Here is a 22,875-nt window from a genome sequence, read left to right on the forward strand (position 1 = left end):
GGAAAAGTGAGATTGCTTTTAACTCTCTTTTCTTCTTCCCAGCCCCAAGATGACTGACAGTGACAACCAGGGGCTACCATGTTAAGGGGGGTGGGGGGTCGGAGTGGGCGGAGGAAGAGGATGGCTGGGAGGGCCCTGTGGAAGATATTTTGGAGCAATCTGCATCTATTTGTAAAAATTATATCTGTAAATGCTATTTCACGCCATTACAAAACCCTGCTTTTGAGAAAATAACTATCACTCCATATTTCTGCTATTGTACACAGTGTAATATACCAAAACCATTCAAAAGGATTTGTTGCCCCCACAGAGATGCACTAGTATTTAAATCATGATAAAATTATAAAATTCCTCTTCTACCCCTTATCTCTTTCTATAATCCTATCCCACTTCTTTAATATAACATCTGGCACATGGCTGATAAGCGAGGCTTTTGGCAATTATGTCCTCACAGAAAATGAGAAAAAGAAAAAGCTTACCAATCCTGAATCTGTTAATGCAAAATCAAAAATAGTACACTTGATATTTATCCTGCCGAGTGTCATGTAGGTGGGCTGACATAGGTAGGGTAAGTTTTTGCAACAATAGTGCAACAGTGCAACAATGAATAAAAAGACAGCCACCAACATATTCAAGAAAAGCACTACTCTAACACAACATTGTAATTCTACAGAAATTTCCTTCCAAGGAGCACAAAGTGTATTTTCTTGTGACATTCATGGAGCATTCGATGCACACAGCATCATTTAAAGTCCATGGTAATTTCTTCTTGCAAGGCTAGCCCTGGTACATTTCAATCCAGCCATCTACTGGGCTTTCTTTTAATGTTAAATTCTACTAAACGAATGAATAATTATACAGAGGTTACTGAGAATACTTCTTCCTCCTGTTGATTTTTTAAAGCCCTATCATTCTTTCAACCAATTTCTTAATTTAGATCAGTAGTTCTCCACTGAGCGAGGGAGAATGAGAGAGAAGGGGCAAAGATTTTGCCTCCCCAGGGGACGTCTGGCAATGTCTGGCAACATTTTGGTTGTCACACCACACCCTGGGGGTGTGGGGACTGCTACTGGTGTCTAGTGGGTAGAGGCCAAGGATGCTTCTAAACATCCTACAATGCCCAGGACAGCCCCCACAACAGAGAATTATCCAATCCAAAATGTCAACAGTGCCAAGGTTGAGAAACCTGAGTTACATGATTCTTTTAATCATTCATTCAATGAACCTAACTGTGTGGATGTCTGCTCTGTGCCAGGCACTGTGTTCAATTCTTTTGACGATGTTGGTCCCGAGTCCTCCTCCCTGTCCAGGAGCCCATATCTCCATGATCCTCCTCTTTAGGGACCACAGAGCCATTCCACACACAGCCCCCGATTCCCACCCATTTCAGGGAGAATCGAAACATAGAAACAAAAGGAGCATTAGGACCTTCCTTCAAGAAGAGGAGAGAGGAGGCCTAAGGGCACCAAGAATGCTTTCTCCTAAACAGGAGATGAAACAGGGAGCAATATCTGAATGGCTGGATAGCACGCCCAGAAAATGTTAAAACGAAGGACTTGGGCCATCATTTAAAAGACGACTCATAAGCCCATCAAGTGCCTTGAATTTTCTCCCTCTACCACGAATTCTCTGCTCACAGAAGGAGTTCGGAAAACATTCCTCAAGTCTCAAATCCACTCTTTAATAATGTTCCATTAAGGTTAAAAATCACTCCTGACAAGGCGGCCGAGACCCATGCTCTTTTCATCTGTACCCCAGGAAGAGAGCGGGGCTGGGAAGCAGAATAGGGGCAGATGTGGATTCCAACCTCCAGGCTTCACTTGGAACGAGATCAGAAGGGGGTGCTGCTTCTTTGATCCAGGCTCTCTTGTGATTAAATTCACCTTAAGGTTTTCTTCCAAATACTACACAGGTAAACAATCCATCAGCATGCACTGCTGAAACTGCAAACTCCCACCACAGCCCGCGAGGGGAACAGCCGGCGCAGGACCCCAGCCCTCCTTACAGCACAAGGGTGTCCTCGTGCCCCTCACAGCTCTTTAATGAGGCTTGTGGCTCACGTGTGATCCAGACTCCTGGTGTGAGATGAGGATCCAGTTAAGGCTGGGAGGCAGAGGGTCGGAAAAGACTCTTAACTAGCAAAGTATGTAAATACGAGCAAAGTTATTCATTAACACATAACAGCCAATATAAACTACTTCCCAAAATTAGCTGAAAAAGTCTGACATTCCAGTGTTACTGATGGGTGGGAGCACCAAGGGGAGAGAAGGCTGATGTAGTTGTTGCCATAGAAACAGGTCTGAAAGCTCTGGGATAAGTTCCTGGAGTTTGCAAGTGTTAGCTGTGGTGGAGGTGGGAAGCCCAGAAGAGGGACCACAAGGTGGCTGGGAGACCCTGGGAGCAGAAAAGTGCTGGACGAAGGAGGGGCAGAGTAAGGGGACAGATCGAGACCAAGACGCGCTTCCCAGGCTTCCCTTTGTTTGGGGCCACACGTGGCCTCCACCCTGTGCGGTCCACGAACGGCCAAGAGAGAAAGGCTGCAATTAGGCCTTTCTCCCAGTCTCAGCAGAGATCTCCACCCCAAAGTTGAATAGTTTCTCAACTGAACTTCAGACTTGCAGGGCAACTTCCATGGACTGTTTATGTATGTTGCAGCCTTTGTCTCCCACATGCAGAAGGATATCTCCACCCAGGACAGCCAGAGAGCAAGGAAAATCAAAACAAATGCCAAACAACTGGAAAGAGAAGGGAGGGATAGGAGGCAAACGGAAAACTTCACATTTCAATCATGATTAAGGCCGCACTGGGTCTCGTGATAACGTAAAATATGCAAACCTCGGAAGCACTGCTGTATGTCTTCTCGGTAGCTTAGAGACTCATCAAATGCCATCTGTTGTGGCAGTTGTCATGGCAGCATTTTTCTCTGAATACCAGTGTAGCTGAATGCAAAGTGCATGAAAATGATTAATGCAAACGAAGACCATGTCTATGGGCACTACCGCAGCCCAGGGAAAGACAGGGGTCCGGGCATACTGAGTAAATGGGGTGGTAGTTTTTAGGAGTTAAGAGCTCCTCACCAGGCGCCTTGGAGATCTCCATCCTGGGAGGAGGGAAGGCAAACAGCTGCTGCATTAAAGTCAGGTACAGTCATAGCCATTTTTTTTTTAAATCATGAAATGCCTGAGGCCTCGGCAATGGGAGACCAGACCCCAGACAAGGCCAAGTAAGAACTTGCAAGTTCTGATAACTTGAAAAGCACAGTGTAGCTTCTTCATGAGCCTCATACATCAGCTCAAACAACTTCTTTCCAGAAGGTGTGACCCTCACACCTGATATCCCTACTTGCCAACCAAAATAATCATTCATCCCTTCATTTATCCATTCCTTTACACATATTTCCTGAGCACCTACTGGGTGTCAGGCAACATGCTGGCACTGGGTACACAGCTGTGAATCATCACCGATCTCGTAGAACCTACAGCCTACTCTAGGGGAAAATGATGCACAAATAAGTACATGACGACCTCTGTCGTATACTAGAAGACCTGAGCTAGCCTGGGGGGTGGAGTGGGGTGTCGGGCGAGAATTTCTTAAGGAAGAGATAGCACTTAGGTCCACACAGACAGGACTTTTTGTCTGTTCTGTCCACTATCCACTGATGTAGCCCCCAAGCACCTAGAAGAGCATGGAGCCCACTGTATGTACTCAAGAATATTTGTTGACTGAAGGACTAAAGGGGAATTTGAGCTGAGACCTAAGGAGTTAGCTGGGCACCAAGAGTGGGGAGAAAAACATACTCAACTTAGAGAACCTAAGGCTTGAAAGCTTCCATACAGGATGCAGCATACCACATTCTGGGAACCAAAAGAAAGCTGAAATGGCTGGAGGCCAGTGAGCAAGGAAGAAGAGAAATGAGCAAAGGCTGGGCCATACGGGGCCACGCTCAGGAGCTGACGTGGGGGTGCGGGGAAGAGAGAAGGCAGGGGTCCTCCCAGTTCTCAAGCCTTGTCAGGGCCCCCCATTACCACGGCAACAGCAGCCAGGCCAAGCCCTTCCAGTTTGAAAGCCGGAGGATGTACTATTTTGTGTCAGGGACGGCTCAGTAGTGTCCTCGAGGTGGGGCTCCAGTAACTTCTGGGCTGGGCACAGAGACAGGGAGGGATGGCAAGGGGATGTCAGCATCTGTGGTCACATGTACTAGGAATGTCTGCTTCATATCTAACAGGCCTCCGTGCCCTTCTGACACTCCTTCCTCCACCCCTTTCCAAAAATAAAAATAGAGAAGGAAAAAAAAAGACATCCAACCATGAAACCAAACCAAAAAGCAAAATGAACTTTGGGGACATGCTCTCCTAAAATGCCTATCTCATCAATGTTGTCATCTCCTTCCTCCGAATTTCTAGGGTCCGGAACCCGATGTGTGATTTACCCAGCTTCATTTTTCATCCACCTATGTCAGCGTTGGGGCCCAGCATCTTTGCATGATCCCATGGTTCATGAGCCACAGTGTGGTCCTAGAGATGTACACCACCACAGGACAGGGCTGGCAGGGCCAGGACACTACACAGTCGTGCATCACTTAACAACAGGGATCCATTCTGAGAATTGTGTCGTTAGGCGATTTCATCATTGTGCGAACATCCAAGAGTGTGCTTACACAAACCTAGATGGTATACCTTACTATACACCTAGGTTATACAGTACTAATCTTATGGGACCACCATCGTATATGTGGTCCATCATTAACCAAAACGTCCTTATGCACCACATGACTGTAGTTTTAATTTTAGAAGGGGACCCCAGAAATGAAGGAAATGTATGGTGGCCCTTCAGATTCTCCTAGGTGGGGAAATATTTGAGAGCATCTTCCCTTGTAAGTCCACGGGCTGCCACTTGCTTGGCTGATGCTTAAAGCCATCTTTGTTCAGCAGCACAAGGGGCTCCAACCCTCTGTCCCAGCTTTGGCCATTCAAGCAACAAAGCTTCCAGCTGGTCAGCTCTAGCTCTCTTGGTGGCTTTGAAACAGAAAGCTTAAGAATGTGGAGCTCAGGGGCTGGAAGAGACTTGAGTCTCCCCGTCAGTCTGTTTTTCTTGCTGCTTCAACGCCTTGCCCAGCTCCTTTCCTGAATTTGGCAATGTTAGCTACCTTATCTTCAATAGTATTTATAACTTCAGCTTTCCAAGATGTTCTCAAGAATTCTTTTAAAAACTTTAGAGGAGGCTCTCGGCTGTTACAGCAAATGGGTAAGTCCATATGGATACAAAAAACTCTCTCTAGAGGAGTAAAAAAATTGAAAACAAGAATCTCAAATTCCTCTAGTGACTATCTTTTTCCCCTTTGCTTCCAATTGCCTAGAATATTTCATTTTCTTATTATTTTCTGACTTCTTAATTTTTCCCTCAAAACAAAGAGAGGAACCTGGGCATTGCAGCTAAAGTTCTAGAAGTCAGTCCTTCCTCTGCAGGCTCCCATCATCGACCCTTACAGTTAAGCTCCACAGAATATCAGTGTTAGAGACGGCAGTCACCAGGAGGGGAAAACTCCACCGGGCATTAGCGTGGTCAGAGAGGCCCATCGGACGCCTGTGTGCATTCATTCAGTGTGGATACAATTCCAAAGACGATTTCTCCTGCAACAATTTTAGGGTAATGCTCCCTAACTTCCTAGCAGTTCCAAAAGGGACTGTTCCGAGTTGAGGCCTCCACATGAGGAGCTGGACACACATGGTAAAGGAGAATGAATAGGGCTAAGGAGTGATATTTAGAAGACATAAGACAGGCTTTGGGGATCAGACAAATCTGGGTTCAAATTCTGATTCTGCCATTTATCTAATTATGATCTTCAGCAAGTTGCCTCAGTGGCCTGATCTGTAAAATGTGCCTATATTTTAACATCTCCTACACAGGATGGTGGCTGTCACTACATGAGAGGACATATGTGTCGTGCTTAGTAAGTGCCCGATAACTGGCAGTGTTTGTTACTGTGTGGTCATTTTGGACGTGAACATCCCTGGGCAATGGTTCTAAGGCCATGGCATACCCAAAGCTGGGTCTGCAGGTTGGCCCCTGGCAAAACAGAGAATGAGACAAGCTTATCTGGACTGCCTCCCTTTTCCTCCCCGGTTTCCTCTCAAGCCCAGCTCCCCAGGACTCCGGCCTTTTCTGCCCCCTGAGGTCGTGCCTGCCTTTTAGCAGCCTGTCTCTTGAAAAGATGCTGATTAACTGATTCGCACCAAAGCAGAAGGGACTGACTGGCTTCCCACATGATACCTCTCCCAGTCGCACTCGTTTCCAACACAATTACTGCGTGACAATATCTGTTGCAAGAATACAGACTTTGGACTCTACACTGGATTCTGGTTCCCTTACAGATTACCTACAAGACCCTCAAAGTCATCCTCTGTAACACTGGAATGCTGATAACTATCTCATAGTGTTACCCAGGAGTAGATGGGTTGACATATGCCAAGGGTCTGGAACTTTACATAGAGCTTTAAAAAGGCTCTTTCTTCATACAATTCCAAAATGGCAGAATATTAGATATCACTGGCATCTTCTGGAAGTGAAAGACCATTTTGGAGTTGTGACACTTCGAGACTTACTAAATAATACGATGCTAGTACAGCCTCTCTACGAATGGGTTCCTTGTAGCTAGAATTCACTTTGATCCTATCTGAATTAGCGCTTTCTGTCCAAAAAGCTTTCTGGTCAAAGTCTCCTTTACTAAACTACATGGGAAACCCTAAGATCTTAAATAGTTTCATTAAGAAGAATCATAATTGTTTTGCAGAACACTTCAGCTTTACCTACAGAGGATATAAACTCAGATTCCAACTTGAACATGAAAACCCTGACTTCTGGACAAGAGGAGCAGCACCGTGGACTTTTCCTGGAGAATATCACCCAGGAACTAACTAGAACTTGGTAGCTTGATTCATTCCTTGAAAAATAGTGACTATTTCCTCTCTTGCAGGCCCTGCTCTAGGAGAAGGGGAAACAGTGGTGACAAGACAGTGTGGTCCTTCCCTCATGGAGCAGACAACTTCCTGGGCAAGAGCAAACTTTAAACTTGAAACCCCACTAAACATAGGTCAAAACAGTGATAAGGGCTAACTTACACCCATCAACTCACCTACTCAAAAGCCTGACACTGACTCACCATGCTCTTCTCAGAAGGTCTGGGTTCTCTGCATCTTTGCCATACTTACAAGCTTAAATACATAAGCTACCATCAAGTCTTCAAGAGGCAGCAGAATATATATGCAAAATAAAACAGAACAACAGATCCTTGAGATGCCCCAAGAGTACAGCGAATCCTCAGTTTTAGAAATACCACTAGAACATATCCGTTCACCCACAAAACAAATACATATAAAGGAACAGGGTAATGGGACAATTTGTAGATGAAGGCCGAGGACTAGACTCTCTCACCAGTTTGGGGACCAGCTCCCTCACACCAGCCAGTGTAATTCAGTTTTGTGGCTCAGCCCATTTGCTAATGTCTGTAGCTTATGGTTCTTCTGGGTTGCTCATGAGTTGTGGATCTGTGGATTTCAACCCTGCAATTCCAAGGATAGCAGGTCTGTAAGGGCAAGACGCATCCTGGCAGCCTCAGTGACCAGGGAAGAAAAACCAAGCAGGTAAGTTCGATAATTTTAATACTCAACTCAGAATCCTGCGCGACTGCTCTCCCACGGTGGTGACGGCTACAGTGAAGGTCACTGCTCTGTCACCCTCTTCCTGTAAATCTCACCCTGTAGTGTTCATTTTTTTTTTTTTTTTAAAGATTTTATTTATTTTATTTTTCCCCCCAAAGCCCCAGTGGATAGTTGTATGTCGTAGCTGTACATCCTTCTAGTTGCTGTATGCGGGACTCGGCCTCAGGATGAACGGAGAAGTGGTGCCTCGATGCGCACCCGGGATCCAAACCCGGGCCACCAGCATCGCAGCGCGCGCACTTAACCACCAAGCCACAGGGCCGGCCCGTAGTGTTCATTTTTGCAGGAGCTGTAATTCAAAAATTGCCCTCTCTTTCTACTCCAATTCCAGATGCTGCTAGCAATTAGTGGGTGATTATCACATGCCAGGCACAATCCTAGGACTTTCACATACATTACTTCAATCTATTTTTTTATTTGAAAAGCTGTTGGTAGGTATGGCTGAAGAGCTGAGCCTGAATTCTAGACCACTGGTGATCATTAATGTACCATTGGGGAGATTCCACAAGTAGTACACAAAATACTTTACACCAAGAAACTAGATTTGGCCAAGATCTTCAAATTCTAAAATCTGTGATCAAGGCAAAGAGCTACATGCCAACCAATGAGAAATTATATGAGATTAAAAATAATTAGGAATATTATTAATAATTAAAATAATTCTCAACTCTGCTTACTGCCATTGCCAGAGTGTCAGAGGCATGGTCGACAACCACTGGAAGAGGAAAAACAAACTAGACAAGGAAGGTCTCTATTACAGGATATCCTTGAGCTTTCCAAGGATAAGATATCCAATACACCTGTGAAGAAATAGTGACAATTTTTAACTCGTCATATAATGCTAATCTCTGTTGCTATTTTCATCTTTGTCGAGTGTTCCATTGAACCAGATAAAACTGTAATTTTTGTAGGTAAAAAATGGTTAAATATCAGCCATTTCATATAGTTCTACCTATATATCAAGGTATTAGGAAGACACCCTCCACCTACAGGCTAAAATTAAACTCCTGGGCAATCATAAAAATAGGGCACTTCATAGCCATTTATAAACAAAGCATCAGTAAATTCTGAAATTCAGAATAAAATCTCGGGAAGTTTCTCTCAAAGGAGCCTCACAAGACTGGTGACGCAACAGAGAGGAGATCAAGTCAAAAGAAACGCCCCATCCGCAGGCTAACCCTGAAAGGCCCTTCGCTTTACTTAGGGTTTCTTCTGCATGATCCCCTTAGAGAAGCAGAATGGGGCCCAGGGAAAGCTTTAATTCCTAGCTGATTCATCCAAAGACCTCCCACGAAAGGTAACAAGTTATCTTTCACAACAGTGAAGGAGACCCGGGCCGCATGCCTGTCTCCGGCTGCCTTCCTGCTCCTTCAGGGCAAAGTGTGAGAAAGATGAGATTTTGTTCAGGTTCTGCCACCCCATCCAAGTCCACACGACTGCGACCACCTTCACGCCAATGCGGGAATCCCTCTCGCCTGTCAAATCTTCTCCGTAGGAAAAGCCGACTCATGTTGAAGCCTCGTCTTGTGATTGAAATAATTACTAAGAGGAAGTGTTAATGGGGGAGAGGGAAATTAAGGATGTCACAGGACCAGAGGTGAAGTCTAGGGGTGTGTGGATTTCTCAGGGCTTCTTGGCTATCTTTGGGTAAGGTACTTGATTTCCCTGAGCCTCAGTTTTCCTTTCAGTAAAATGGGGATAATTAGCCCTCTCTTTAAAGCCTTATACAGGCCTCACAAGAAACTAATATTTGCACTCTTAGAAAACACAAAGCACTGGGCTAAATTCTTTTCCATACATTATTAGTTCAGTTAATTTTCACCACTAGATATTATCATCACTTTCCAGATGGGAAAATGGAGGCACAGAGTGTTTTAAGTGCCTTCCTAAAATCACAGTTATTAAAGGGCAGAGTTGGAATTTGACACCTAGCAGAAAGCGTTTTAAAGCTATGAAGCCCTCGGCAAACAAGGAACATAAACAACCAAACAGCCAGGGCTCCACCACTGCTCGTCACCTCTGTCTGGTCACTTTCCCTGCTCTCAGACTTTGGCCGTGTGACGAGGCGAGTAAATAGTCCTTCCAGACCAAATCCAAAGGACAAAGGACACTTCACAGAGGGAAGACTGACTTCTCCCACACCCTTCTGGACGTGTTTTGTGGAAAATATTTACGTTCTTTTATAATGTTTTAAGTCTTCAGGAGCAGAAATTACTTAAAACAACATAAACATCTACAGGCGTTATTTTGAAGTCAAAATGCTCCTAAAACAGGGATCTTTCAAACCACCGTATGCCAGTGCTTAGGATTCCTGAGGGAGTTCATGATATTGTTTGGGGATCAAAAACCTCAAACGTGTGCAGAGGGGGGCAGGTAACAAACAAGTAACAGAATCTGGGAATAAGACACTAGGGAATGGTGAGGAGTGTGACAAAGGCAGCCCACACCTACCTAAAGGGGGCAGCTGCTACCCAGGTTTAGCCAATTTTTGCCTGGGAGTGCCAACCCAGTGTTGCTAGGTTTTCAGATATTTTCAAAAAGAAAGTTGGAAGATCAATTTTTATGAGGTATATTGATTTTCATCTAACTATTGGCATCTATTCTGTTTTGGGTTTTGTTTTAAAACTCGGCTTGTTGGCCACCATTCTCTACCCTTTGCTTAAGTGAGCACACTGCATCCTTCTACTGACTAGCTCCCAGACACACAGACGCCACAGGCTAACCGTGCCTTAAAGCACAAACAGGAATTCCTTGCTAAGTTCTGTTTCATGGAAAAATCAAAAAACAAAAAACACACACACACATACAAAAAACACCCCTTTGATGCTAGGCTGAAACATAAGAACTCCATGAAGACATGTGCAGGGAGGTGGATCCGAGCATGAGGCCCAGATGGCTCTTCTATAAAGCACAATCTACAAGTTATAAATCACCATCCCATTTCCCTTTCAGCTCAAGAAGATGTGCAGCTATTCTCCCTCTGCCTGTCCTCACATTTGCTAAGTTCTTTAACTTTATCGAGCACGACGTTGCCACTCACTGCGCCTCAGTCCCAAGGTAGGAGTGATGGGAATTTCTTCAGTAGGTATTCCCTGGGCACCTAGCAGGTGCCAGGCAGTGCAGGCAGATGGACAGACACGACACCGCCCTCAAAGAAGTGACTGTCTAGTGGGACAGGGGCAGTTAAGTTCAATGAGCTAAAGGATTATCACTGCAATTTTTCAATGGAGGAAATGAAGGGTCATAGCGATTGAGTGAGCTGGACCGGGTAGAGAAGGCACTCGCCAGCTCCAAGACCACAGCCAGGTGCACAATGCAGATCCTATCCATGTAGAACTTACCCCAGTTCTCAGACAAGAGGACGTCTAAAGCTTCCTAACCTTTCCAAAAGTGCAGACTGATTGGCTCCTTCAAAATATTTCGCTCAATTTAAATAAACCCTTTACAGATATTGTTAATTTAAAAAGTTTTAAACAACTTTGTGAACTAATACATGTTTTAACACATGTTCGCACAGGCATATCCCAAAATTGGCTTTTTTACTTGGCTCTTAAGACGACGTTGGCAAAGTATGGTCACCAGACCAGCAGCATCAGCATTACCCAAGAGCTCGTTAAAAATGCAAATTCTCCAGCTCCTCCCCAGACCTAGTGAATCAGACACTCCAGGGGTGGGGCCCAGCAATTTGTTTTCACAAGCTCTCCAGGTGATTCTCACACACACAGAAGCTGGAGAAGGACTGCTTAGCAGGCTGTGCCAAACCAAACACTACTTCCCTTATTAAGGAAAATAATCTGTTATTTTGGTGTCTTTTCCATACCTTTATAACTAAGTTAAAATACAAAACTGTAAGAGGTTGGGTCTAAGAGAATTTCTCGGCTTAGGATGACTCAAATTTCTCTACAGCATTTAAAAGTACAGTGTATTTGATGTGTAACATCGCCCCCACTCTCTGGGGAGCGCCTGGACGGTGGACCATTAATTTTTTTAGGTCATTCATCTAAGACACATTAGCTGAGCATCTCCAATGTATCTAACACGATGCCAGGTGCTGGGAAGATGGAGATTTTTATTGAACTAAAAGACATGATAGACATGTTATACGTATTACAAAGCTTTGCTGTTATTAAATAGCATATAAAATATGATAAATCTCTCAAAATTTGTTTAAATGTCATTAATTACAAGACACACACACGTTAGTTGGGGAACAGAGCACCCACTCGTGAGTTTACATTCACATCAAAGAGGGCAGGAATACCTGGTATTCACCTCTAACTACCGGATGAGATGGCACCCGCCACTCCCAGGACGGCTCGGCATCTATAGGGCCCACAACACAGGTGCAGCGCTGGAAACTACACATCGGCCTCTGTCCTCCCCACACTTCCCTACAATCACCCGCTTTCAACTTACAGATGTGGAAATTCCATTCTGAAGTGTTCTAACATTGGAGGCAACTTCTAGTCTACTCAGAAACCAAGGGGCTCCCAGCTGCAAAATGAGCCTCTGTCAGAAACCCACAGAGCTGGCTGTCTAATACAGTGCGAAGTATTTTGCTTGAATCCCAGATCATATTAGTTTCCTATTGCTGCTGTAAAAATTACCAAAAATTTAGTAGCTTAAAACAACATAAGTTAATTATCTCACAGTTCCAGAGGAGAATCAGCCTGAGTGGGCTAAAATAAAGGAGTCAGTCTACACCCATTCTGGAGATTCCAGGGGAGAACCTGTTTCCTTGTCTTTTTAGCTTCTAGAGGCCACCTGCATTCCTTGGCTCATGGCCCCTTCTTCCATCTTCAAAGCCAGCAGAATAGCATCTTCCAATCTCATTCTCTCTCTCTCCTCTGACCCTACTTCCATGGCCACATCTTCTCTCTCACCTTCCTGCCTCTCTCTCAGAAGGATCCTTGTAATCACATAGGACCCACACAGATAATCCAGGATAATCTCTCTCTCAAAATGCTTAATCACATTTGCAAAGTCCTTCTTGTCATGTAAGATAACATATTCACAGGTTCCTAGGATTGGTATATGGACCTCTTTGGGGGCCCATTGTTCAGCCTAGCACACTGGGTGCCTCCTTCATGAGTATGAAAAAACCTTCTAATGCACAAGTCAGTAGATAGGATACATGTGACTTGTAAGCAAGGAAGGAACAGCCATCTAATGTGCTCTCCATGAGCCAGGATGACGCAAGGTGTTTTTTTTGCCATCTCTCATTCATCCCTTGCAATGGCCCAAGGAGGCAGCTTCCATTATTATCCCCCTTTCACAGATGAGGAAAAAGACCCAGATTCAGTGACGTGCCCAGCACACATGCCCAATATGAGACCCAGGTCTGCCTGATTCCAGAGTCCATGCTTATTTTTCTCCATCCCAAATCTCCTTCCCATGATGGAATGCCTCCCCATGGGGCTCTGCCCTTACCTACACGAGGGGCGAGCATTACAAATGTCATTTTTGTACCTCCATGTCCGTCTTTTTATCGTCTTCAGTTGGTATCCTTATATGTAGAATAGCTTAACAGTTAAGGGAATGGACACTAGAGGTAGGCTTCAAACCCCAGCTTGTCACTTATTAGCTGTGTGACCTCAGACAAATTACTAAACCTCCATCTCAGTTTCCTTTTCTGTGAAATGGGAATAAAGGTATCTGCTCTCATAGGGTTTTACGAAGATAAAATCAGTTAATGCAGATAAAGTGTCTGAAACATGGTCCAGCTATAAGTATATATGGTAAGTGTTTGCTATTATTCTTATATAAAGACTCTTGACAGAACAGGGACAAAGGCAACAACTCTAGGCTCGGCAGCATGAGGGGACAAGATGCGAGGTTCTTGATCATAACTCACCTTCGGCCCCTGGCAGAGCACAGCAAATGGTATCAGCATCTAGGTCCTCCAGACCCTTACATGGAATGAACAGAATACACTGCTCATCCCATAGGGTTGTTATGAAAGTAAAGTGAGTTAAAATATGTAAAGCACTTAGAACAGTGCTTTATTCTTATCATTTTTATTATCAATGTTAACAATATCTGGTAGTTATAATAATATCTGGTATAATATCTAAGTGACCTAAAAATGCTTACCTGAAGCAACATAAAAGAACTTAATAAACTAAAAATTAACTGCAGTGTCCTATTTGGGTCCTCTGGATAAACCAAAGAAGAAAGAAGTGGAAAAGGAAAGATCCTTCTAGAATAGTGATTTAGTGATCTAGAATATACATTTCTTTTTTTTTTTCCCCCCAAAGCCCCAGTAGATAGTTGTATGTCATAGTTGCACATCCTTCTAGTTGCTGTATGTGGGACGTGGCCTCAGCATGGCCGGAGAAGCGGTGCATCGGTGCGCGCCCGGGATCCGAACCCTGGGCCGCCAGTAGCGGAGCGCGCGCACTTAACCGCTAAGCCACGGGGCCGGGCCTAGAATATACATTTCTTAAATCCCATAAAGAACTTCCAAGTTAACACCCAGTGCTGGAATCACTGTTCAGCTGTAGATAATATGAGAATAATGGTACATCACAATCCTCTAGCCACATGGACAAGGCCATGTGGGGGAGGGAACAAAACCCCCCTTGGTCTTTCCACCCATCCGTACATCCATCCACCATTTATTAAACACCTACTAGATGCCAGTCATCTAAGTGATGGGTGCTTAGGATACGCAGGTGAAAGACATGGCATCTGTGTCAAGAAAACAATTCAAAGGACAGCCACAGGACGGTGTGTTAGGAGAAATGCAGGTACAGGACACCTGGGCACAAAGACAACAGGCACTAAATTATCTCAACTACTTGAGGTAACAGTTGACCGAAGATTAAACATCATACTACCCAGGTGGGACAATCATCAGGTCTTCCCAGCAGGCTGGACAGCATGCATCCAAGCACAAAGGCATGAGAGTACATGGCCCCCCAAGTTCCAGTATGTGTGGGGTATAAATATGAGTGGCCATGTGGCAGGAGATGACGGTAACTAGACTGTGAAGGTCTAGTTACCGTCTACTGTATGCTCAAGAGTACGGAGAGGTAAATTGGGAGCCAAGGATGGTTTTAAACAGAGGCACAACCAAACAGATAGAGACAGACATGAAGGTTGCCACCATCTTTGAAAGAGAAGGCTGGCCAAAACCTAAGCAGTGACATTGGATGAGCCACTTGAATGGGAAGCACTGCATGCTTTCTGCTGATCTTGGCCCTGGACTCTTTCCACTTTGTTCTCAATTCTAAGTGGCCCATGGACTTGTCTTCATTCCTTCTTGGTTCTGTAACATGTGTGTCCTTAAGGCCGTGTAAAAATAGGCCCAGGGGCCCAGGAAAGAGGCAACTCAGCTGCCCAAGGAACTCAGACACTCCCCAGGCATGTGGCTGGCTTTCTGGCAGCTGTTGGGAGGGATCCAAGTCACGGGGGCTGGAAACCCGATCCTGTTGCAGATGGCCTGCCCTTGGCCCAGGAAGCTCTGTGGAGAGCGCCGTTGGAGGTACCTGGCGCCAGGGCTCTTGGCGGCCATCTCCAGAGGCCGCCTTTCACTAGGGGTACCTGCCCCCTTTTAGCTCTTGCGTTCCCATCAACAGGTCAACTCAGGCCCTTGCCAGAAATACTCAACCTCCTCCCTTCTCGCTAACTCTCAGCTGATTCTGCTGGATCCACAAATGAAAAATAAGGAGAATAGGGATTGGTGAGGTAGACACTATTTTTGTCACACCCCTTCTCTTTCCTACAAGTGAAAGTTGTCACATTTTCATGAACATTTCATGAATGTTATGAACATTTTCATAACAGCCTCTTAAACTAGACAGATTTGGGTTTGAGCTCCAACTCTGCCTCCTAGGTGAGTAATCTGGGGCAAAAAATGACCTTTTAAAGCCTCAGTCTCCATGTGCAAAACAGAAACAATGATTGCCTTGACGTCTATTTCTTAATAAATACTTAGGTATCTTGAAAAATCATCATTCTATTAAGAGCTAACATCTCCTGGGTGCTTCCTCTGTGCCCAGCACTGGGCAAGCACTTCATATAGACTTTCTCAAGTAAGCCTTAAAACAACCGGTGAGGCAGGTACCATTACTATACCTGTTACGGAAGCTGGTCGCCCAAGAGGCCAAGGAACATGCCCTGGGTCACAAGCAGTCGGCTTTCAGAGCCCAGGCTCTTAGCCATGATGCTCTGCAACCTCCAGAGGTCAGAGGCGAAAAGGAAGCCTTAGTCTGATTCTCTCTTTTCAGAGAGGAGACTTAGGAGGACCACAGGAAGGAAGGCTGGCCCCGGGAGCAGAGCTGGAACCTGATGCCCAGGTCTGAGATCCTAGGCCTCCTCACCTTGTCTTTACAGGTGCTGGCCTCTGAACCAGGACGTCAGGTGCAGCAGTGACAGTGGGGAGTGGAGGGGCAGGTGAGAAGGAGAGGCTAAGACTGCCCTGCTCCGGGCTGCCTACTCCTCCTTAAAGCAGCAAGTAAGCTGTTATCGCTTTCACATGTGGGGTCCCACATAAGATTTTATCTGGGGAAGAAGAGGAGCTCTACTCACTCTACTGAAAACCACTGCCCTGTCCTTCTCTGTGTCTAAGTGCAAGCTCCTATTGTCTTGGGAACCTGGGTGCTGGCATTTTCCACAGGGGCCCCTGAAAGGGTGAGGAGCAGAGCTGTGCCCTCAGCAGCCGGGGCACTGAGCTTGGGGTCTATGGAGCCCCAGGGGGCACAGGGGCCAGCCTCTGGGCTCCACGACCTGCTCGGGCTGTATGCAAAATTCTGGAGAATGTGCAATCTGGGAAGGAGAGGGCTGGTAGCTTTTCTCAGATTTCCAAAAGGTTCCATGTCCCCAGACACATGAACAACTGTTAAAACAAATCATCCTCATCATAGAAGCTGCCGTGTACTGAGTGCTGATCACATACTAGGAGCACGGGGATAAGCTCCTTTGCCTCGAAGGCTGCTGGGAAGGGAACTAAGAGGGTACTTCTGAAGCACTTAGATGGGCGCTGGGCACAAGGAAAACACACCACAGCCTTCAGTTCCATTTTATCATTTTACTTACTGTTATTACCCGTTATTACCACCTTCATTGCCTCACTGGTCCTCACAAAAACTTTATGAGGTATGTATTATCACCAACCCACTTTACAGGACAGGAAATGGAGGGTTCAAAAGGTTAAATCATTAGCTCAAGGCCACAAACCAGCGAAGAACACACTCCAACTTGGCCCGTCTGCTTCCCCAGCCTCGGCCAGCCCTCAGTCTAGATGCAGTAAGGGAAGAAGGCAGGAGGACTCCCTGAGAGCCCAGGAGGAGGCAGGCGGCTGCGCTGGGAGGCCCCAGATGCCCCCAGGCCAGTCCCAGTGGAAAACAGGCCTGGGGCTTCCTGCTGAAGGGCAAGCAGACCTCGCCAACTTTGCACTTCTCATCAACAACAGAAAGCCAAGCTGCTTAAAATAATGATGATTAAAAAAGAAAACCACCCCCTGCGGCAGCCATTCCTAGGCTCCCAAGTGAACCACTGTCTCGGATTCTGGAGTACAGTGAGTTCAAGGAGCAAGGAGGCGGCAGAGGCGGGGACAGCCCCAGCGCCCACTGGCCGAGCCCCAAGCAATGTTTCTCCTTCCAAACTAACACATAACTCTGCTCAACACAACACTTGAAAGCCAAAAAGATGCCCCTAGGTTGCCATGGCAATGCTAAACAGACAAAACATTTTAACTCGCTCTGACGCATATACACAAACTTATTTAAGGGCCAAATGGACGGATTTGGTGGTGGGGGCAGGGAGTGTTGTCTGTACAGCTCCATCTCCAAGGATCTGGCCCCAAAAGTATCTGGGTCAGACTGAAACAGGGCAAAGGACTCCTAAACACAAGCTGAGGACAGGCTGGCTAGGGAAATGGAAGTCACTGCCACCTGTCTGCATTTCGGTCACAGTCACAGACCCATATTACAAGGGCCGTGAGAGGGTTACGGTAGATGCTGATGGTCCGGGATCTGCCTCCCCCTGGGGACAGTCCTCCACTACCCAGCACCTCTGTGCCTCCACAGGAAAGATGGGAGTGTCATGCAGATCCACAGCACAGGCAGGAGGATCAAATGTGCTCATGAGTGCAAAAGTGCTCGTAAACCTTAAAGCACCATGCAGACACATGTTGGTGCTGATATCAAATATACTAACCACCATTTTCCACCAGGTAGCATTTTATTTCTTAGATCCTATGGTTGAACTTCCATCCACAGGAGCTGATGACCGTGGTTATTTTCCTTTAGAAACTTTGCTCCAGTGTCCAATGGGGGTTGCTCAACAAAATGCATCACCGGCAGAGGAACAATGAATGAAGACTTGTCCCAGGTCTGAAAAGACCATCATGCCCACGGGGTCTATTGTACTCTGGGCTCTTCCATGCCCCACCCATCACCTCAGAGACAACAGGGCAAAAGGGCTGACAGTGCTCAGAGGCCAGAAGAGTCTCACTAGACACAGCTCACGGCACTTCGGTAGATCAATGAACAAATGTTGGAAAACCTCCCTCTGCAGGTCGGTCCATGACATCCTCAGGTAAACATTCTCCAGAAATGGAAACCCTCTTCCACCCACCATTCCCCTGTGGTGAACCCTCTTGACTTTCAAGACTCACTCTTAGAAGTTATTCTTAAACCTTCCCTTGCTCTGGGGTGGAATGGGCTCCCACTGTGCAAGCACAGATGTCTGTGGGAGCAGCTGCTCTGTTCTATTGTTCTAATTGTCCTCTGGTCTCCGGCGCACTCATCACTGAGGTCCTTGAGGGCAGGGATCACATCTTGTTCACCTGTGTATTCATTTGGCCTTGCCCTGTGCCCAGCTGGCATTAGTTGGCTGTGAATGTATGCTGATTGACAGCTAAAGTACGAAATGCCACGCCCATGTTTGTGCATCAATGCCCCTGGAATTTTCTGGTCCATGTGCCACAGGTGCCTGATTTCACTTCCCCATCCTCTGGGAGGAGAGCAGGACCTGAAGCAGAGCCTGGAGTGCAGGAGTTAGAGAATGCAACTCCAGGGCAGCCTGGGGGGTCAGGAGGAGGACAAGTGAGGGGTGGGAAGGAGGAAGAGGTGCCCTCTTCACCTCTTCCAGGTGAAGGGCTTGTGCCTCCTACCTACAAATTCAAAGCTCATGTTCCCACCCACCAATTAGCTGATGAAATGAATTTGCCCCTGGTAAACTGGAATAGCACTCATTCCTCCTGCTCTGAAACCAAGTTGCTCTTCTCTGTCTCCTCAATGAAAGGGCCATGAAGATGCTGTTTAGGGAGTGAGCACACTGACTCTGCTGACGGTTTTCAAGGGAGTCAGATCCCTTCCCAACACGTGCACTCCCCAAGTTCTCACCTCATTGTGCGTCACCTTCCTCCTGCCAACATCAGGCTCTCCATATACCTTCCCCTCTGGTGTCCTCCAAACAGGGGATGTTTAGCAAGCAACAACAACAAATCTTTACTGTTGGCCGCCCTAAATAAAGCCTAACTGGGAGTTTAAACTTGTAGGAATCTAGAAATGATGGCTCATCCACTATGCCATATTCCAAAATTATGCTTCCCATGAGAAATGCTTCAACTTTTATATGCGCAAGCACACACACACACAGGTGTCCTATTAGCTAGAACAACACCCATGCTCCTCTGTAAGAAGCACTTCCTGTGTGCCCTAGGCAAGTTCTGCCTTATGGACTTGTCATTGTTTCATGATATAGAGGAAAGGACAATGGCCCTGTTGTCCTTATTATCATCTTTCTCATTTCCTACAAATGAAATGACTGGTGGAGGTTCCTACATTTTCCTAGACCCACATCCTGCACGCTGAACTATTCTCTGCTACATTTAACACCAGACCATGTCTGCGTCCTCGCCTCTAAGCTGGAACTAATTATCACAGACAATTATAGGATTTTATAATCCTGTGTTCTAAAAAAAACACAGTCCATGGAAAAAAACCAATACCTCCGCAGCTGAAAGAGTTATGGAGAAACCACAAAAATTGCATTGGTGCTATGGTAGCATTTATAAATAACATATTTGCACATGGAACTAAATTTGCATAGAAGAATCCGAGGTGATGATATTATATTATAAGCTTGAAAGTGGACTTTGACAACAACACCTCCAACAGAAGGCACAGACAATAGAATGCACCAAATAGAATAAAAGGTTCAGTACCTTCCAGTGTCAGTTCTACATATGCGTTAGAATGGGCTGGGACAAATTCATCAATATCCATCCCAGGGGGAAATACTGCATCTCTTTCATGTGAAGATATGATTGCATGTGTAAAATGCTTGCACTAAAATTAAGTCTTCTATCTTCCAAATTTTCTCAATTATTAATACACTAGACAGCTGCAGTAGCTCTAGCAAAAATAGCCGCCAAGCTTTTCCAAAAGTCACAGCAGCCATGAGACGTCAGCATGGGGACTTTCCTACGTAAGGAGCGGTCGTTCTCTGGATCAAACAGAAAGAAACAATCTCCAGTAGAACAACAAAAAGAGAGAAATTTGTTTCAGAATGTACACTGAAAAATGATTGCCTCCCCACACACATACTCACTGCTCCTTATAATAAAAAACTTTTTGTGCATGAAAAGCAGTTGCCTGAAAAGGCTCTCTATCCAACTCACTGGGATAACAAACAATTCAGAAAATTAAACAGCTAACCGGAGGAATGCCAATCACTTTGGTGTATTCTGGAATGAGACTGTCAAATGGTGCCTTCTCCAAGGGAGCGGGGTGAGGTTAGAAAAACAAATTATGCCCTTTTTTAGATTCCTGGAAGCAAATTAATGTCTAGAAAAAATAGTTGTCCTTAAGCTCCCACCTTCGTGTTCTAAACAGGTGTTAGCATCATCTTAAGAGACTCTGATAATAAACATTCTCTGTGTAAATATTCATGTTTGAAAAGCGTTTAGAAGGGAAAAGCTAAGCACCCAGAGCATCACAATTTAATGTTTTCTGAACTCAACAGTGATCATGAATTTTAATTCAAAGTTTATGTGCAGGACATGCAACAAGAATAGATTTTAAAAGATTCGTTTTTGGTTGTTTTTTTTTAAAGCTGTAATATCAGAGCTTAAGCACATCACACCAGAGGGAATATCACTTGTCAAGGTGACGTTGGGAATGGTCTGGATACAATCATACATTTCACATTTCCTGTCACAGTTCTGATTTCACATCATTCCAACCTCTAAAGGCAATCAGCCCACATGCTCCAATTCCTGAACAGTAAGATACTCTCCCCTCCTCTGTGCCCCAGCACCGTGCAGGAACAGATCGCTGTGGGTCTCTGAGGAAGCAGAATGAGTCAGAACAGCCTGAGTTCTAAACAAGTGTATATTTGCACCAGTTCTGCATAATTTGTTTCTAAGAGCAAGGATAATATTTCATTTTCGCTGTCTCACAATCTACGTAAAAATCACAACCATTTTTCAGTAAATGCCAACAAATGTCAGAGAAGCAGACCACGGCTACTTGGAAATGGCTGTTAGTTTATTAATATAATCCCCTAGAGTAAAGCTGGTGGTGTGAATGTTTTCAAGATGGTCAATATCATTTAGAGGTAGGGCTTACTAACAGAACACCAACACTCCCTATCCCGTGTACCACTTACCATTTGCGATCTGTTCTTCGGACAGCCATTGATGTCTTCAATCTTTTCATTCGCTGAAAAAGAAAACACAAGTCAGAAGAATAAATAATCAGCACAGACACTTTGAGTAGTGATGTCCAGGACCCTGGAGGCCAACCAAGGCCTAAGGCCCATGCTGGGGTTTGTCCAATCAACGCAGGCATGTGAAATACTGAGCCGCATCTAGCAAGCTTCAGGACTTACTCATCGAGCCACCATCCTCCAGGGACAGCTGGGGCAAGGTCGTCGTCATCTGAAGCAGAGACAACTGCATTGACGACAGTCTTGGAGTGATGGGGCATGATGGAAATGTCTGGAGACTGGGAAAGAGACTGAACTGTGACTGCCCTTCAGGCTCTTGGGCAACTGCAAATTCCCCACAAAAGATGGGGTGGTTCAGATGGATCAGTCCAGCCACACTCACTCCTGGGGACAAAAGCCACAAAAGATAGCATCACACCCCACCTTTAGCCTGAAATACTCACATTGCTTAACACTAATAGGATTACTAATAACCCTATTCCCAAAGTGGTGGCAAACAGAGAAAATGAGAGAGAGAGACTTAAAAACGGCTCATGCAAGGCCACACAGCAAGTTCAAATTAGATCTGGAACACCTTCCTGAAGTCATAATAGCACCTAGCTATTTAGAGGAGTGAAAGAAAGAGGATGCACTGAATTAACTGGAAATCAAATATCATCAACAGGGAAGAAAGGCCCAGCTTCCCACGGTGAAGTATGAAGGGACCTTGCACGACGCAGCTCAAGGTCTCTATGGAGGGCTGAGTTGGCGACTGCAGCCCCACAAAAAGGCAGGATATGGAGAGGGTAGGGCACTGGCTTTGCAGGCAAAGATACCCCAGCATGAATCCCAGCTCCACGGTTTCTTTACTATGTGATCTTCGCCATGTCACTCAATCTCTCTGGGCTACCGTTTCCTCATCCATAAAACGGAGCTAATATTACCTACTCCACAGGAAGAACTGGGAGAATAAGATTATATGCTGCCAGTAAAATGCTTATTTAGCACAGTGCCTACCATACAGTAAGTGTTCTATAAATGGTAGCCATCATTAACTCAATAATGTATATTCTTATCATCTATGTAAAATACATAAAATAAAAATTTCCTTTTTGATGTCTCCATCTGACTTAAGCCCAAAAACTCAGCTAGGACTCCACAGTAAAGAACTAAGGATTTGCCTCCTCTGCGAAGCCTTTATAAGCTTCCTGCCCAGTCCCATGCCCCACCCCCAAAAGGATGAGGCCCGCTCAGGTCTCTGTTCTCTCAGCATCCTGGACCTACCTCTACTTTGCCCCTAATCACCTAATGTGGAACTCCTTCTCTTGCCTCCCCCAGCTATGCTGTGAGAGGTGGCAGATGTGGAGATTTTGTTTTGCTCGTTTGTATCCTTAGGGCTCAATGAGAGCTGGCAAAATTGAATTCCAAAACAGTACATCGCGTCAGATTTTAATGACTGTGATGCCTAAAACTTCCATGAAGAGAAAGGACATTAAAA

The 22,875-nt window shown here is 45.4% G+C and overlaps 1 protein-coding gene across 4 annotated transcripts in view; it reads right to left on the minus strand.

Annotated features, from left to right (window-relative positions):
• NAV2 (neuron navigator 2) overlaps positions 1 to 22,875 on the minus strand; it is a 697,375-nt gene that overhangs the window by 227,816 nt on the left and 446,684 nt on the right. For all 4 annotated transcript variants that reach the window (XM_087433096.1, XM_087433094.1, XM_087433097.1 and 1 more), the window contains exon 3: positions 21,339 to 21,391. In XM_087433096.1, the coding sequence (XP_087289222.1) occupies positions 21,339 to 21,391 (53 nt within the window). The remainder of the gene's footprint in view (positions 1 to 21,338; positions 21,392 to 22,875) is intronic.

This window comes from Ceratotherium simum, chromosome 7, assembly GCF_057802395.1.
Source record: "Ceratotherium simum simum isolate JZ-2026a chromosome 7, ASM5780239v1, whole genome shotgun sequence".
Taxonomy (NCBI): domain Eukaryota; kingdom Metazoa; phylum Chordata; class Mammalia; order Perissodactyla; family Rhinocerotidae; genus Ceratotherium; species Ceratotherium simum.